This window comes from Heterodontus francisci, chromosome 4 (genome assembly GCF_036365525.1).
Source record: "Heterodontus francisci isolate sHetFra1 chromosome 4, sHetFra1.hap1, whole genome shotgun sequence".
Classification (NCBI taxonomy): domain Eukaryota; kingdom Metazoa; phylum Chordata; class Chondrichthyes; order Heterodontiformes; family Heterodontidae; genus Heterodontus; species Heterodontus francisci.
The window spans coordinates 135,384,197-135,402,986 of NC_090374.1; the positions used below are offsets into that span (position 1 = coordinate 135,384,197).

At 43.8% G+C, this 18,790-nt stretch overlaps 1 protein-coding gene across 1 annotated transcript in view; it reads left to right on the top strand.

Moving 5' to 3' along the window:
- The window catches only part of dmrt1 (doublesex and mab-3 related transcription factor 1), a 182,158-nt gene that overhangs the window by 78,164 nt on the left and 85,204 nt on the right, over positions 1–18,790 (top strand). The window contains exon 6 of the mRNA XM_068028896.1: positions 15,303–15,463. Within this exon, the coding sequence (XP_067884997.1) occupies positions 15,303–15,463 (161 nt within the window). The remainder of the gene's footprint in view (positions 1–15,302; positions 15,464–18,790) is intronic.

Consider the following 18,790-nt stretch of genomic DNA (forward strand, 5'->3'; position numbering starts at 1 on the left):
ATGGAGTGTAAAAGCTGGGAGGTCTTGCTACAACTGTACATGGCATTGGTGGGACCGCACCTAGAGTATTGCATACAGTTTTGGTTTCCCTGTTTAAGGAGGGATATATTTGTTTTGGATGCAGTTCAGAGAAGGTTAACTAGGCTGATTCCTGGTTGAAGGGGTTGTCTTATGAGGAAAAGTTTGAGCAGGTTGGGCCGATACTCATTGGAGTTTAGAAGAATGAAAGGTGATCTTTCAGAAACATATGAGATTCTAAGGGGGCTTGACTAAGTAGATGCTGAGAGGATGTTTTCCATCGTGGGGGAATCTGGAACTAGGGGGCACTGTTTAAAAATAAGGGACCTCCCATTTAAGACAGAGATGAGGAGCAATTTCTTCTCTGAAGGTCTTTAATTTTTGGAATTCTCTTTCCCAGAGAGCAGTGGAGACTGGGTCATTGAATACGTTCAAGGCTGAGTTAGACAGATTTTTGATCTACAATGGTGTCAAGGATTATGGGCGGGTACAGGCAGGAAAGTGGAGATAAGGCCACAATCAGCTCAGCCATGATGTTGTTAAATGGCGGAGCAGGCTCAAGAGGCAGAATGGCCTACTCCTGCTCCTATTTCTTACATTCTTATGTAAATTGCCTACTCTTGTTTCAGTGTTCCTTTCTGAGTTACCTTCTGCGGCTGGAGGCCAGGCTGCACAGGTTCTGCTTACTGTTTTGGTGTGACTCTTCCTGGGTGCTTGTAGGTTTGGTCCTCCTAGTGAGGGTTCACATTGCTTTGAGTGATGGTCCGGACATCTGGGTGTTTTGGGTGTTGGTTGTGGTGGATGGGTGCTGGAGTCCTAGTCTACAGCGGGTTCTTTGGGGTGGAGAAGATTGCCTTTGGTTGAGTGGTCTGTGCTCTATCTCTCCCTGCTCTTCCTTGAGGGCTGCAGTGGGGAAAATTGCTACTTTTAATGTGTTCTCCGAATGAGGGGTGGTGCAAACTCAACCCCTCAACTAACAAGGTACCGGGTGCACTCGTGGGACAGGAGGTCAGCAGCTCCTTTGGCGAAAGAGGTGCTTGAGGCATTGAGCACATTTCAACACAGATAGGAACCTCTGTAGTTGAGGGATTCCTGAACCAGAACAGCAGAACTGATTACAGCAGACAGATTGGCAAGCAGTATTAGTGCTTCAGTTAAAGAATTACATTTACACATCATAATCACAAACTAAGGACTCCCCAAAGTACTTCACAGCCAGTTCACCAGTTAACTACTTTTTGAAGCACTATCACTAGAAGGAAATGCAGCTGCCATTTGTGCGCAGCAAGATCCCACAAGTACCAATGAGATAACTTGAAAGAAACAAATTGCATTTTTCTGGGGCCTTTCATGACCTCAAGACATCCCAGGACACTTCACAGCCAGTGAAGTAGTTCAGAAGGGTAGTCGCTGCTGTTATTTAGGGAAACACGGCAGTCAATTTGTGCACAGCAAGGTCTGACAAATAATAATTGGATAGCTAACCAAATAACCTTTTTTTCAAGGGTTCCCCTTGTCCTCACTTTCCACCCCATCAGCCTCCATATCCAAAGGATCATCCTCCGCAATTTCCGCCACCTCCAGCGTGATGCCACTACCAAAAGCATCTTCCCCTCCCTTCCCCTGTCAGTATTGCGAAGGGATCGTTCCCTCCGCAACACCCTTGTCCACTCCTCCATTACCCCCACCACATCGTCCCCTTCCCATGGCACCTTCCCCTGCAATCGTAGGAGGTGTAATACCTGTGCATTTACCTCCTCTCTCCTCACTATCTCAGGCCCCAAACACTCCTTTCAGGTGAAGCAGCGATTTACTTGTACTTCTTTCAATGTAGTATACTGTATTCACTGCTCACAATGTGGTCTCCTCTACATTGGGGAGACCAAACGCAGACTGGGTGACTGCTTTGCGGAACACCTCCGCTCAGTCTGCAAGCGGGACCCTGAGCTTCCGGTTGCTTGCCATTTCAACACTCCCCCCTGCTCTCATGCTCACATCTCTATCCTGGGCTTTCTGCAGTATTCCAGTGAACATCAACGCAAGCTCGAGGAACATAATCTGATTTACCGATTAGGCACACTACAGCCTGCCAGACTGAACATAGAGTTCAATAATTTCAGAGCATGACGGGCCCCCCATTTTACTTTTATTTTTAGTTATTTTTTCTTTTTTACATTTTTTTGTATGTTTATTTTATTTCATCTTAGTTTGTTCAGTTTGCTTACCCACTGTTTTTTTTTCATGTTTGTACTTGCTGCTGTTCAATCTTCAGTTCATTAACACCCTATCTGTACTAATGCTTTGTCTTTCAACACACCATTAACATATAGTTTGCCTTTGCTCCATGACCTTCTGGTCAGCTAATCTGTGGCCTTGTCCTATTTACACCTTCTCCTTTGTTATCTCTTGCCCCACCCCCGCTTTACTTGCTGATAACCTTTGACATTTCTAATATTTGCCAGTTCCAAAGAAGGGTCACTGACCCGAAACGTTAACTCTGCTTCTCTCTCCACAGATGCTGCCAGATCTGCTGAGTATTTCCAGCATTTCTTGTTTTTATTTCAGATTTCCAGCATCTGCAGTATTTTGCTTTTATTAACCTTTTTTTCAGTCAGGTTAGTTGAGGGATTCAGGGCACTGGGAGATCTCCCTGCTGTTTTTCTAATATTGCCATGCGATCTTTTACAACTGAGAGAGCCTAGTATTAATGTCTCATCTGAAAGATGGCATGTCCAGCAGTGCAGCACTCTCTCATTACTGCACTGAAGTGTCAGTCTCGAGTATTGTGCACAAGTCTCAGGAGTTTGGGCTTGAACCCATGACCGACTGACTCAAGCATAAGCTCCACCACTGACCGATAGCTGTCCCCTAATGACAAGTCAGCTTGTCTTTTTATGATGGTGTTGGTTGAGAGATAAATTTTGGGCAAGACACTGGAAGAACTCCTCTGCTCTTCTTCTAAAGTACTTACACATCCATGGAATAGGCAGATAGGGCATCTGTTTAATGACTTAATGAAAAGAAAGCATTTCTGCCGAAGCAGCACTCCCTCAGTGCTGCACTGAATTCTGCCTCCGTGTTGGAGTGGGGCTTGACTCCACACCCTTCTGACTCAGTGGCAACAGCACCAACACTAAGCCAGTGAGTGTTGTTGTTGGCACTCCTGTGGTCATTCAGGTAGTCCGACTGAAGTGTGACAAGCTGGCAAGTCCACTGTTACAGCAATCACTGACCCTCCTGGCTTGGAAGAAGGGATGTTTGCAGGGACTTTAAGAGGCTTTCCAGGATATATGACTGGGATCCTGTGATCAGGTTTGAGATTTGGAAGAATGTATCAGGCACTGAGGCAGGGGTTTGGGGAATGGCCTGCTTGGGTTGCAGGTCTGCAATTCGGAGCAATTAACTGTTTCGTAATGGTTAGGCTGGGCGGCATCCTTTGGGAGAAGTTTAATCTTTGTTATTCTCACCTCTGCTGTGAGTGCTGTTCGACAGAAATTTGCATTGGGTCGGCAGCTGCTGGGTTCAAGCATCTGCACAGTTCATGATTCCAGCAGAAATGGACACATTTATTTAAATAGATTCAAAGTGAATGACAAAGGAATGTCATATGAACAGGTAAAATATTTGTTGGCTAACATTACCAAGAAGTATTTACAGGCTTTGGTCTCAAAATTATAATATAGCATAACAATAGTTCTTCATTACAGTAACTGCCACGGAGTCTTACAATCTTTATTAGAAGATGGCTGCTTTGACCTTGTATTATTTACCATCTTATGCTAGGAGCCAGGATCTGATGTATTTCTTTGAATCCCACAAGAGAAAGAGTAGTGTGTTCAGGTTCACAACATGAAACTTGGTGCATTTGAGATAAGGACTTCTATTGTAGTTTCTTTATGTTTAATCAAAGCAACAACTTGCATTTATACAGCATCCTTAACATTAGGAGAATGACCCAAAGAGCTTCAGGGAGGCATAACCAAAAAAATGGATGTTGAGCCAAAGTATATGTTAGGAGGCCTGGTCAAAGAAGTAGGTTGAAGGCCTGTAAACAATGAGAATGTAGAGGAGAGGAGGAGAGCTTTAGGGAGGGAATTCCAGAGCGTGGGCCTAGGCAGGTGCCAGTGGTGGGGAGAAGGAGGAAGACATACAGGATGTTAGAGTCAGAGGAACAGCGAGCTAGTGAGGGATAGTGGTGGGGAGAGGTTATAAGGAGGACATCAGAGATAGGGAATGGAAAGATTTAATCATGAGGATGAGAATTTTAAATTTAAGGGCTCCCAAATAGGTCAATAAAGTAAGGGGTTGGTGGGCAAGCAGAATACAGGCAGTTGCGCCTTGGATGAGCTGAGGTTTACAGATGGTAGAGGATGTTCAGGAGAACATTGGAATAGCCACGTCGGGATGTGATTAAGGTGCGGATGAGGATGGGCTGGGGTGGAGGAGTGGCAGGGGAGGTGGGGGGAGGGGGCCAAAGACAGATGGTCTGCGAGTGGCCTGGGAGGGAATGGAATTGGTGGCAACTGTGCAGAATTTGTGCTGTGAACTGAAGGGCGGCACAGTGGCGCAGTGGTTAGCACCGCAGCCTCACAGCTCTAGGGACCCCGGTTCAATTCTGGGTACTGCCTGTGCGGAGTTTGCAAGTTCTCCCTGTGACAGTGTGGGTTTTCGCCGGGTGCTCCGGTTTCCTCCCACAGCCAAAGACTTGCAGGTGATAGGTAAATTGGCCATTGTAAATTGCCCCTAGTGTAGGTAGGTGGTAGGGAATATGGGATTACTGTAGGGCTAGTATAAATGGGTGGTTGTTGGTCGGCACAGACTTGGTGGGCCGAAGGGCCTGTTTCAGTGCTGTATCTCTAAATAAAGTAAATGGCTTTGTTCTTTCTAATGTTTAGCTGGAGAAAATGAAGCATGAATGAGGATCACATTTAGTGTGTCTGTCTGTGGGAGATACACTCGAGCCTGGGGTTCCCACTGGAATCTGCCTTATTTTGTGCTGCTGATTGGATGAGTTGGTGGGTGCTAGCTAGTTGAGTGAAGATTCGTTGCACCTGAGCCCTGGGAGCTCGGGTTCCTTCCTCTGTCTTCCACTGTCATTTTGAGTGGAAGAATCTGCCCATTTTTGGATGGGCACATGCAAATGAAGCTGTAATGATGTATTAAGTCCAGTTTTCTGTAATTTCCACATAATTGGTACTGAATCATATTCACAACAAAATAAAGCTGGTGTCCTGGGTTACCAGATATTACCTTGAAGAAGGAAGTGAATTTACAGTGACTAGCTCATTGCAAATGTTCTGTAAACCATAGAGACATGAAGGGAATTTTAAGCCCCAGGATGGGTGGGACAGTGGCAGGGCTGCAAGCAGTGGGATAATGGGGTGCAGGGTTGGGGGGAGGGCTTAAAATTGGAAACCTGACTCCAATCCTGCGCAAATGCACCTATTTCCGGTTTAACCGGGCTGGATTTAGGGTTTTGCAAGCAACCCAATCTCAAGAGTTGGGTCGGTCATTATAATATGTTAATGAGGCTGCATGCTTCAGATTTTAGCAGCAATTTGGATTAAAGGGCTGTGGGTGGGGTTTCTCAGGGCTTTGGAAGCCCGCCAGCAGAACATAAGAAATAGGAGCAGGAGTAGGCCATTCAGCCCCTCAAGCCTGCCCTGCCATTCAATAAGATCATGGCTGATCTGTCCAGGCCTCAACTCCTCTTTCAGGCCTGCTCCGCATATCCTTCGACTCCCCGAGATTTCAAAAATCTATCCACCTCCTCTTTAAATACATTTAGTTTCCTAGCCTCCACAACTCTCTGAGGTAGAGAATTCCACAGATTCACCACCCTCTGAGAGAAGAAATTCCTTTGCATCTCAATTTTAAATGTGTGACCCTTTATTCTGTAACTATGTCCCCTACTTCAAGATTCCCCCACCAGTGGAAACATATTCTCAACAACTACCCTATCAAGCCCCCTTAAAATCTTATATGCTTCAATAAGATCACCCCTCATTCTTCTAAACTCCAATGAATAAAGGCCTAACCTGTTGAGCTGTTCTCGATAAGACAACCCCTTCATCCCAGGAATCAGCCTAGCGAACCTTTTCTGAACTGCCTCCAATGCTACTATATCCTTCTTTAAATATGGGGACCAAAACTGTACACAGTACTCCAGGTGTGGCCTTACCAACACCCTGTACAGTTATAACAAGACTTCCCTATTTTTAAACTCTAACCCCCTAGCAATAAAGGCCAAAATTCTATTTGCCTTCCTAATTACTTGCTGCACCTGCATGCTAACTTTTAGTGTTTCATGTACAAGAACACCCAGATCCCTCTGTACTTCAGTATTTTGTAGTCTTTCCCCATCTAAATAATAATCTGCCTTTTTATTTTTCCTGTCAAAGTGGATGACCTCACACTTTCCCACATTGAACTCCAAGTTTTTGCCCACTCACTTAACCTGTATATATCCCTTTGCAGATTCTTTGTATCCTCATCACAACATGCCTTCCCACCTATTTTTGTATCATCAGCAAATTTGGATACACTACACTCTGTCCCTTCCTCCAAGTCATTGATATAGATAGTAAATAGTTGAGGCCCTAGGACGGATCCTTGTGGCATCCCACTAGTTACGGCTTTCCAACCTGGAAAAGACCCATTGATCTCGACTATCTGCTTTCTGTGTGTTAGCCAATCCTCAATCCATGCCAACAAATTATCCCCAATAACTTGAGCTCTTATTTTGTGCAATAATCTTTTATGTGGCATCTTATCGAACGCCTTCTGAAAATCCAAATACACTTCATCTACCGGTACCCCTTTATCCACTCTGCTTGTTATATCCTCAAAGAACTCTAACACATTTGTGAAACATGATTTCCCTTTCATAAAAACATGTTGACTCTGTTTGATTGCGTTATGTTTTTCTAAATGTCCTGCTTTTCCTTCCTTAATAATGGACTCTAGCATTTTCCCAATGACAGATGTTAAACTAACTGGTCTGTAGTTTCCTGCTTTCTGTCCCCCTTCTTCCTTGAATAGGGGCGTCACATTAGCGGTTTTCCAATCTGCGGGTACCCTACCGGAATCCAGTGAGTTTTGGTATATTATGACCAATGCCTCCACTATCTCTGCAGCCACTTCTTTTAAAACCCTTGGAAGCAGGCCATCAGGTTCTGGCGACTTGTCTGCCTTTAGTCCCATCAGTTTGTCCAGCACCTTTTCCCTCGTGATAGAGATTGTTACAAGTTCCTCCCTCCCATTTACACCTTGCTCATCTATTATTGTTGGGGTGTTTATAGTGTCCTCCACTATGAAGACCAATGCAAAATATTGGTTTAAATTATCAGCCATTTCCCTGTTCCCTGTTATTAATTCCCCAGTCTCATCCTCTAAGGGTCTCACACTTACTTTCGCTACTCTCTTCCTTTTTATATACCCGTAGAAGCTCTAACTGTTTGTTTTTATATTTCTTGCCAATTTACTCTCAATCAATTTTCTCCCTCTTTATTAGTTTTTAGTCATCCACTGCTGGTTTCTAAAAAATTCCCAATCCTCTGGCCTACCACTAGCTTTTGCCGCTTCGTAAGCCTTTGTTTTTGATTTGATACTCTCCTTAACTTCCTTTGTTATCCACGGTTGGTTCATCGTTCTCATCGTGTCCATCCTTCTGACCAGAATAAATGTTTGCTGAGTATTATGAAATATCTGCTTAAAAGTCTGCCACTGCTTCTTTACTGACTTTCCCTGTAGTCTATTTTCCCAGCCCACTTTAGATAACTTTCTTCATACCTCTGTAATTGCCCTTGTTTAAGTTGAAGACACTGGTTTGAGACCCGAGTTGCTCACCCTCCAACTGAATTTGTAATTCTACCATGTCATGATCGCTTCCCCCTGGAGGATCCTCAACTATGAAATTTCTTATTAATCCTACCTCATTACACATTACCAAATCTAAAATAGCCTGTTCCCGGGTAGGTTCTGCAATGTATCGTTCTAAGAAACAATCCCTGAGGCACTCTACAAATTCGTCTTCCATGCTACCCTTGCCAGTTTGATTTGTCCAGTCTATATGCAGATTAAAATCACCCATGATAATTGCAATGCCCTTCTTACACGCCTCCATTATTTCCCGATTAATATTTTGTCCTACAGAGAGGCTACTCTTCGGGGGCCTATAGACCATTCCCACCCCTGATTTCTTTCCCTTGCTATTCCTTATTTCCACCCAAACTGATTCTACATCATGATCTATTACACCTATATCATTACTCACAACTGCACTGATCCCTTCCTTTAATAACAAAGCTACCCCACCTCCTTTTCCTTTCTGCCTATTCTTCCGGAACGTCGAATATCCTTGAACATTGAGTTTCCAGTCCTGGTCATCCTGCAACCACGTCTCAGTGATAGCTATCAAATCATATTCATTTGTTTCTTTTTGTGCCGTCAGCTCAACTACCTTGTTACAAATGCTATGTGCATTCGGATAAAGAGCCTTAAGCGTTGACTTTTTACCATTTTTACCTACTCTGGTTTTAATTTCTGCTGTACTCTTATGCTTGTATTCTCTGTCCCTTCCTGTCACACTCTGATTAATGTATACCCCTTCACGACCCTGCACCTCTACTCTCTTGTTACTATTCGACGTTTTAAACTTCCCTTCAATTGAACCCTCCCCCCCACTATTTCGTTTAAAGCCTTATCTACAACCCTAGTTGTACGATTCGCCAGGACACTGGTCCCAGCATGGTTCAAGTGAAGCCCATCCCAACGGAACAGCTCTCTCTTTCCCCAGTACTGGTGCCAGTGTCCCATGAATCAGAACCCATTTCTCCCACACCAATCTTTGAGCCGCTCGTTTACCTCTCTAATCTTATTTACCCTGTGCCAATTTGCACATGGCTCAGGTAATAATCCAGAGATTATTGCCTTTGTGGTTTTGCTTTTTAATTTAGCCCCGAGTTGCTCATAGTCCCTCAGCAGAACCTCTTTCCTAGTCCTACCTATGTCGTTGGTACCTACGTGGACCACGACAACTGGATCCTTTACCTCCCACTCCAAGTTCCACTCTAGCCCAGAAGAGATGTCCTTAACCTTGGCACCAGGTAGGCAACACAGCCTTGGGAACTCTCTATCTTTGCTGCAGAGAACAGTATCTATTCTCCTAACTATACTATCCCCTATTACTACTCCCATTACAGAGGGGAGGTGAGAACTGCTGAGTCCAGTGGGTAAGTGCTTTTTCAGTATTTCTTGTGGACCGGGAGGAGCAGGAATTGTCTCCCCCAGCTCCCAAAGCTAACCTCCTGTGACCTGCCTCCCTCCCTGTTGTCACTGGACTGCACCCCCATGATCAACCTGCACCCCCGCAATCCCTTCACTCCAAGATCTCTTCCTCCTTCCTCTCCATTTCCTGGCTGCGGGCTTGTATCATAGGCTTTCTTGCCTGGCATTGGTCAGCCTCTCAATCTGACTGGTTGTTGGGTGGGAAACTGATTCCAAAAATTCTTTTGAGGTCCTGCTGTTAAATTTGGCAGGACCTCCAACTTTCCTGCATTTCCGGGTTTCCCAGCCATCCTGCTCCTTCCCAGCCTCCCTGTAAATATCAGGGCCATAGAAGTTTACAGTACAGGAAGCCGCTTGGCCCATCGTGCTTGAACTAGCTGTATGCTAGAGAAATCCAAAGCTATTCTTACTGCACTGGGCTCTAGCCAGAGCTCTGTATCTTCCTCTGCTTCAAATATTTATCTAGTCTTTAAAGATACAACTACTCTACATGGCAAGAATTCCATGCTGAACAACTTTCTCGTAACCTGTTCCACACTCTCCTAGTCATGGTTTAGCCAGACAAAATAGTCTCTCTACTCATCCTATCAAAAATGTTTGTAATTTTAAAAACCTTTATTAAATCTCCTCTGAGTCATCTCTGGTCCAATGGAAATAGTTCCAGGATCTTAAATCTTGGAACTCGCTATGTATTAGCACTGTGGACTGCAGTGGTTCAAGAAGACTGATCATCACCTTCTCCAGGGTGACAAGGGATGAGCAATATATGCTGGCTTTGCAGCGACACCCATATCCTGAGAATGAATAAACCACTTCAATATTAGCAGCTCTTAAACAGTGGGTGGGGTTCTGCACTTCTCTGCCACTTGTCTGTAGACTCATGCTTGTGTCTAGGGTACCCTTTTTTCCATTTCTTACCAGAACATCTTAATCCTCTGCTCTTCAGCTTTGATAAAAGCTGCTAAATGGATTTAAATACTTTTTCAGCAGACTTTTCTGTCCCCTTACTGTGATACTGATTTTTAATTGTCCCTGACTGTTTTACTTCAGCACAGTTGTTCTCTTCCACCACTAGTTTCATCTCTTGATTGTTGGAGTCTGCACCTGGAGTGTTGAATAATTATGCAAATGGGCTTAAACCAGAAAATTTTATTTGTACCTGACCTTTCAGAGGGAATAACAGTGGTTTAGAACTATTTAGGACTGTTCATGGAACTCTCTATTACAACCTTCTGCACACCCATCCAGTGTACTCAAGATGCAGCCCCTGACTGCTTTGAAACCTAAGACCCCATGAGTATTTTGAGACTGCAGCCCTTCAGCTCTCTCCTAAACTGGATCCAGTCTTCTGAGCCCATGGCCTTCTGCACACTAATCCCAGGGGCCACCACCTGGAGCTAGCCTCATCACTCCTTCAGAATCCAAGCCCTCAGTTCCCCACTTTCTGTCACAATTGTGTGTTCCACCAGCACTCTCTCTCTCTCTCTCTCTCATTCAGAATCTACCTCAAAGCTGGTACATGTTGCCCAGCACCATGCCATATATCCTGGGTTGTAAGGAAGGTGAGTATATAGGTAAAGGAATATGTGAACATAAGGGCAGATTGAAACCGAAATAAAAGAGAGAAGAATCACAGCAAAACAGGAATTTAGACAGTGACTAAAATAGATTCCGAAACAAGTAAACAGATATCCACCACAATGAGAAAAATGCTAGAGTTATACAGAGAGAGAGAGAAAAGTGAGACAGTAAGGCAGATTGGCACACAGAGGATTAGTTGGAAAGAACAAGAGATAGTTGCAAGGAGAGAAAGATAGTTTTCCTTTTACTTTTTATCTTGGAGTAGTGGCAAGGAGTAGTGCACGGATTTCAGCTGCAGTATTGTGGCAGCCAGATCAGGCAAATAAGTAAACACACAATGGAATCTCAATTTTCTTTGCTCACATTATCCAACATCCCAATTATCCACTAAAACCTTGACCAATGTGTTGAAACGACCTGAATGTTTTTTGCTTTATTTGTATTACATCATCTTTGCTTGAATAAAACTGTGTAATGCTTTGTATTATTTCTCCTATACTTCATTCCAGCGCTAAAGTATTGCCTTCCTTTTTTGAGACATCATTTAAAAATTCAGCAATTGCACAGTATAACCCCAGGATCAATTGATTATTCCGGAACTTCATTTTAGTTTAGTTTAGTTTAGAGATACAGCACTGAAACAGGCCCTTCGGCCCACCGAGTCTGTGCCGACCATCAACCACCCATTTATACTAATCCTACACTAATCCCATATTCCTACCACATCCCCACCTGTCCCTATATTTCCCTACCACCTACCTATACTAGGGGCAATTTATAATGGCCAATTTACCTACCAACCTGCAAGTTTACTCCTACAGTTGCAGTTTTCAGAAAGATGGGGACGTTTTGATGAAAATTTATTGCCTTACCTTCAATCCAGGGTTGTTAGAAAAGCAGCAAAATTAGACCTTTATTGTGCTCTTCATATTCCGAAGCTGGCATTCTTGACAGTGTCACACGTGTCCTTTTGTGTGTAGCTTTGATATGTGCATTGGAATAATGTATATTCAACCATTATTCTCTTCCTGCTCCCACAGTTACCTCTGGTGTCCTCGAGGATGTTTCCTTGGCCCTCTTCTATTTCTCATTTACATGCTGCCCCATGGCAACATCATCTGAAAACACATCAAGTTCCACCATATATGTCTACAGCACCAGCTCTACCTAACCACCACCTCTCTCTACCCCTCCACTGCCTCTAATTTGCCAGACTGCTAGTGCAACATCAGCAGAAATTTCCTTCAACTAAATAATGGGAAGACTGAAGCCATTGTCTTTCGTCCCCAACACAAACCCCATTCGCTAACCACCGACTCCATCCCTCTGACTGACCACGTCTGAGGCTGAACCAGACCATTCGTAACCTCAACGTCACATTTGACCCTGAGGTGAGCTTCTGATCCCTTATCTCCGCCATCACCAAAACCACCTATTTCCACCTCCATAACATCGCCCATCTCTGCACCTGCCTCAGCTGATCTGCTGCTTAAATCCTCACGCATACCTTTTTTTTAAACCCCTAGACTCAACTATTCCAGTGATTTGCTCGCTGGCCACCCATCTTTCAGTCTTGATAAACTTGAGGTCATCCAAAGCTCTGCTGCCCTATCCTCATTCGCATCAAGTCCCGTTCACCTATCTCCCCCTGTGCTCGCCGGCCCACATTGGTTCCCGATCTGGCAAAGCCTTGATTTTAAAATTCTTATCCTTGTTTTCAAATTCTTCCATAGCCTGGCTCCTCCCTATCTCAGTAATCTCCTGAAACCCTACAACCTTCTGAGATCTCTGTATTGCACCAATTCTGGCCTCTTCCACATTCCCAATTTTAATCGCTGCACCATTGGCAACAGTGCCTTCAGCTGGCCTGACCCTAATTTCTGGAATTCCCTCCCCAAACCACTTTGTCTCTCTACCTCTCTTTCCTCCTTTTAATACCAATCTCTTTGCCCACTCTTTTGGTCATCTGACCTAATATCTCCCAATGTGGCTCTGTGTCAGATTGTGTTTGATAACCCTCCTGTGAAATGCCTTGGGACACTTTGCTATGTTAATTTGCTATGTAAATAAAGAAGGAGAAAATAGATTGAGAGTAAACTAGCAAGAAATACAAAAACAAACAGTAAGAGCTTCTACAAATATATAAAAAGGAAGAGAGTAGCTGAAGTAAGTCTTGGTCACTTAGAGGATGAGGCTGGAATTAATAATGGGAAACAAGGAAATGGCAGAGACTTAGAACAAGTATTTTGTATCTGTCTTCACGGTAGAAGCATCCCAATGATAGTAGAAAATCTGGGCAAAAGGGAAGGATGAACTTAAAACAATCATCACTAGAGAAACAGTACTAGGCAAACTAATGGGTCTAAAGGCTGAAAAGCCCCTTGCACCTGATTGCCTGCATTCTAGGGTCTTAAAGAAGTAGCTGCAGATATAGTGGATGCAGTGGTTGTAATCTTCCAAAATTCCCTAGATTCTAGAAAAGATTGGAAAACCGCAAATGTAATGCCCCTATTTAAGAAAGGAGAAAAAGCAGGAAACTATAGGCCAGTTAACCTAACATCTGTCATTGGTAGAATACTGGAATCCATTATTAAGAAAGTAGTAGCAGGACATTTAGAAAATCATAATACAATCAAGCAGAGTCAACATGGTTTTATGAAATGGAAATTGTGTTTGACAAATTTGTTTAAGAGTTCTTTGAGGATGTAACAAGCAGGGTGGATAAAGGGAACCAGTAGATGTAGTGTATTTGGATTTCCAAAAGGCATTCATTTAAGTTGCCACATAAAAGATTACTACACAAGATAAGAGATCATGATGTTTGTCTAATATATTAGCATGGATTGAGGATTGGCTAAATAACAGGAAAGAGAGTCGGGATAAATAATTTCTTTATTAGGCTGGGTAGCTGTTCATCCATCGGCATGAACATGATGAGCCAAATGGCCTCCTGTGTCAGAAATTTTCTGTGATTTCTAAATGGATCATTTTCAGGTTGGCAAACTGTAACTATTGGGATGTCACATGGATCAATTCTGGGACCTTAACTATTTACAATTTATGTTAACGACTTAGATGAAGGGACCGAGTATATTGCAGCCAAACTTGCTGATTATGCAAAGATAGGTTGGAAAGTAAGTTGTGAGGAAGACACAAAGGGGGGAATTTTATGCTCTCCCCCGCAGCGGGTTTGGAGGTGGGGAGAGCATAAAATCGGGTGGATGGGGTGGTTACCGTCATCATCCTGCCTCTGCCAAAATTTAGTCTGGGGTGGGAAGGCCTGAGGATGTCCTTCCTGCCCTGCCGTCAGTTGAGGCCCTTAACTGGGCGGTTAATACCCAGTTAAGGGCTTCTTCCCGCCACAACTGCAATTAACCCTGTGGCTGGCAGCCCTGTCGCCACAAGGGAAGCACTCCATGTGAAACCATAGGTGCTGCTTCTCAGCTCCGGTAGTGGGGCGGGGTGGGGGTTCCCTCATTGCTTGAACGAAGGACCTGGCATCGGGAAGTGGGGGGGCCCCCTGAGGGCCACTCCCCTGCCCTTGCTGCTGACCCCCTTCCCCCCACCCCGTATAATCCTTTCTGCCCTGACCTACCTGAGGCCTGGTTCCAGCGACACTCCTCGTCCTCCAGCATGTGCACTTGCAGCAGCAGCCACTACCTCTGTGGTGGCGCTACAGCTGCCGGCCTCTGATTGGCCCACAGTTGTGCAAGTGTGGGACTTCCAGCACCTGGGTCCTTGATCTGCTGGAAGGCCTGCCACTGTCCACTTAAGTATCTGATAGACACTAAATTCAGCAGGCCTTGTGTAGAAGAGGCAACGCAGGGATCTCGGTGTCGGTTTTAGGATATTGAGAATTTGGAGGCACAGTTTCAGAATAAGGGGTCTCCCATTTAATACAGAGATGAGGAAGAATTTTTTTCTCTGAGGCTCTCTAGCCCAGACAGCTGTGGAGGCTGGGTTATCGAATATATTAAAGGTTGTGATAGACAGATTTTTAAACTATAGGGGAGTCAAGAGTTATGGGGAACGGGTAGGAAAGTGGGGTTAAGGCCAAGATCAGATCAAAGTTCTTATGTTCTTAAAGGTCCTATATAAATGCAAGTTGTTTTTATGCAGACAAAAAATTCTGGTGAAAAGAATAACTGACAAAAAATTTCTGTCAGTAATGTTAGTGGATGCTACTTAATATTCTTTTGCCTGCTTTTTTTGTTACAGAAGGATTAACTTGTTTATTTTAAATACATTAAGCATTTGTCTGCTCATATAACAAAATGTTATTTCTAACCTAATACATTCTGAGCACACATTGAGTTATATATGAGTTTAACATCTTATTTGGATTTCAGTGTTGCTTAAAACTGGTAAAAATGCATAATTCTGAGTACATTCATTCTTATTTTTCTCCTTTACAGAGGGGCGTTTGCATCTCCAGGATATCCCTTCCATAACCAGCAGAGGGCACCTGGAGGCCACTCCAGACCTGGTAGTGGACTCTTCCTACTACAGCAACTTTTATCAGCCATCTCTCTATCCAGCTTACTACAACAATCTATACAACTATCCCCAGTACCAGGTGGCGGTGGCAGGAGATTCACCTGCTTCTGACGTAGGCTCCACACTTGGAGGGACAACTGTGAAAAACAGCCTTCGGGGGCTCTCTGCATCATTAGTGTCTGGTCAGACAGGAAACCAGTGGCAGGTAGGATAAACATTCATTTCTCAGTGACAAAATATTATTATTGCCATTTTGCTAATGTGTATAATTATTAAAACTTTTGAATAAGCTGATTAATTACAGTACTAATACAATGTGGTGAAATGCTGATTGTGTGAAAACAAAGACATTTTGGAGATATATGTATTAGGAAACTTTGGGTATTTTTTCTGAACTGTGACCCCTGGGAATGCCCGTTCCCCTGCTATAAGGTTGAGGATAACAGGGATGGAACCTGATAGGTTTCAATCGTTCTTTATTCCTTTGGATATCTGGAGCTTCCCCTGCAGGATGGGCTTGGACCTGTTACGGACATAGCCGCAATCATTGAATGTAAATGAGGGACTGGAGCTGTTCCCAGACTCCTGCTTCGATTTTCTGAAATTTGCCCATAGGGCAGCTAGCTGTGGGGTGTTTCTATAAGCAAGCAGTGGGCATGTGCCAGGGCCCCTCACCAACTAGAGAGTCTGGCAGTAAGCCACAGAGGAATCTCAAGGCGAGCAAAAAAAGTTTTAGTTCACTGATCACCAGACCTTCAGGCTGCTGCAGCAGTAATCAGAAGCCCTGATGCCCACAGCTGGAGGCCAGTATTTGTGCCCATTTCTTCCCCATTTTCCAGTGCTAGGCCCTACTGAAGCAAGCCCGCACCAGCGAAAGAGTGGGGAAGAGTGTACAAGTGTATTGTATTAAAGGTCCAGGACACCAAATTTGTTTATGTTTGGTCTGGATCGGCAAAATGTTGTTCAGGGCAGGATGGGGGTGGGGGGGTGCATGGTGGTGGGGGGAGGACCAGGAAATTTGTCTTTTATGTTTCTTGACATGCAAATTTTAAAAAGGTCCTTTTAGTCCTTGACATTAAAGGAAGCAGTTTGAAGTACTGCTATTAAATTAATTTCAGATGATTTAGTTTAGTTACATTAAATAATTTCTTGATTAGTGCAGCAATCCAATGTACATTTGTTCATCCTGTTGCCCCTCGTCCTTAATGTTACTTTATTTTTTCCACTTGTTTTAATTCAGATTCTCTCTCACACCCCTTCACCCTCCCCACTGTGCCTTGTGCTATCCTGTAACAAGATGAGCAGTTAAGCTGCTGTTAGGTCTCTTCAGTCAATACAAGGAAGGGTGTGAGAGCCACCTGTGGTAAATTGCGTATCATTTTCCCTGACAGGATCGCCTGAGGAACTGACTGAGGGGCTTTGGATTGAAAACTCACACTGTGAAAATTCAGAGCAGGAGCTAATGTTCTACCACTCCAAGGCACACAGGGGGCAATTTCTAACACCCCCACCCCAAAATGGGTGGGTTGGGATATGGTGGGATGTAAAAATTTAAAAAATCTGAAACTTGCCTTCAACCTGCCCACTTCCAGGTTTGACGGAGGCAGGATGCCATATTTTAACAGGGCTGGGAGCCTTGTTTTTAACCTGTCTTGCAGGTTTAACCCTGGCTGACCAGGTTTTCCAGGCCTTGGGAAACCCAGCAGCTCAAAGGAGGCAAGGAAAAGTTTAAGTGCCTTTTCAGCACTGCTTGTGGGTCAGGAGCAACAGGAATGCTTCCTCCCAGCCCACCAAGCTACCTTCTTTCCTGCCATTGGTCCCAGACCCCTAACCTCCCACCACGCCATTTGACCACTCCCCTGTGCCACCCAGCCCGCCTCATGGATCGGACCTATTCCACCCACACCTACAGTAACACAGGAACAGGTTCCTTACCTGCTACTGCTCCTGAGGCCTGCTCCAGTACGCCTCCTGCCCAGCAGAAAGTATGTTGCATCAGGTTGGCTTCAGTCGGGAACCTATTGGGGAAAAAAGAGATGCATGCTGTGGAGTTAAAACTTCCAGCATCCCGACCAGAACTCTACCCCCATCCCACCCCACTTACCCAACCTACCCTGTCAGTATTGGGGCCATTGTGTTTGAGCACCAACCAGCTGTGTCACTGCTTCCTTGTTTTATTAGTGAATGCTTAACTTCAATTCCTGTAAGCTAATCAACAATTCAGCATAGAATCCATGCAGCCTAGCTGTACCTGTGTACTGATGGCCTGTTGTTGGTGTAATGATTGGGAGCTAAACCAGTACTTATAAACTCAAATAGCTTTGAGACCTTTCAGCATCCTGTTATTTGCTTTGGACTTATGGATCCAGACAAGTTTGTCTGTTTAAAACAGGTTGAATTCATCAGATCTTGTGTTGTATATCTGGAACAAAGGGTTTATTTATATTGCATATGCTTTAATTTTCAGAGAAATGAAAGTGATGAAAAGGTAAGTACTCTTTTTTTTCTAATTTATCAGTCTCTGCATGGCAGTTTCTTCCCCCCCACCCCCACAAATTTTTTAAGTGCTTTCAAATCTAATACCTTTTAATTCTTTGAGTATTTTTGTTGATGTGCTTCAGCTGCATGTACTAATTTCATGTTTCCCCTCATTTTGTGCTTGTTTATGTCTCTTACCAGGGTCCACTTGGACAGCATTTTCTTGTAGCTGAGACTTACTATATAAGACTTTCAATATCATGGTTCCTCCTTGCATTAGCTGACAGGATAATGGCATTCATATATTGAGAGCAAAAACTTTGCCAAAATCTAAACACTATATACTGCAGGGATGTAGCCATGTAAACATTATAATGAACGGAAGGCCCTGTATAGGTTATGGGTGAAATTTCTGGCTAGAATTCACACACAACAGCAGATTTATTGAAAAATCACGGGCATTGCATCTGGAATATGTTGTCCTGTATATCCAATGCTGTATATCATAAAATTAATTTTATGAGTTTCAGGAAAAGTTTATGTCTTATTAAATTGGAATAGCTGGTTGGTGGAACTGGCTAGTAATCTGAATTCTGGGTATTAAGGTCCTTCAGAAACAGTCCTGCTGATAATGCCTTTGTTAAAATAGCAGCCAAGTTTCATACCCACAGACTTCTATACTAATACTGCACCCTATTTAGTTTCTTAAAACAGTCAGTTTGCTGCCACCTTCAAAAAGAAGAGCACGCTTGGGAAAATTGTAAGAAAAATAATCCAGACAAAATGTTCAAGCGTTGCCAAATTGTACAGGATTTTTGGAAAAGAATTAATGGGCTGCGACAATTGCTGAAAAGCAAAATCCAGTGCAGTTCTCAAGGGAAAAAGATATAATTGTGCTGATAGGCCACTGAAGAAATCTAACTTGACC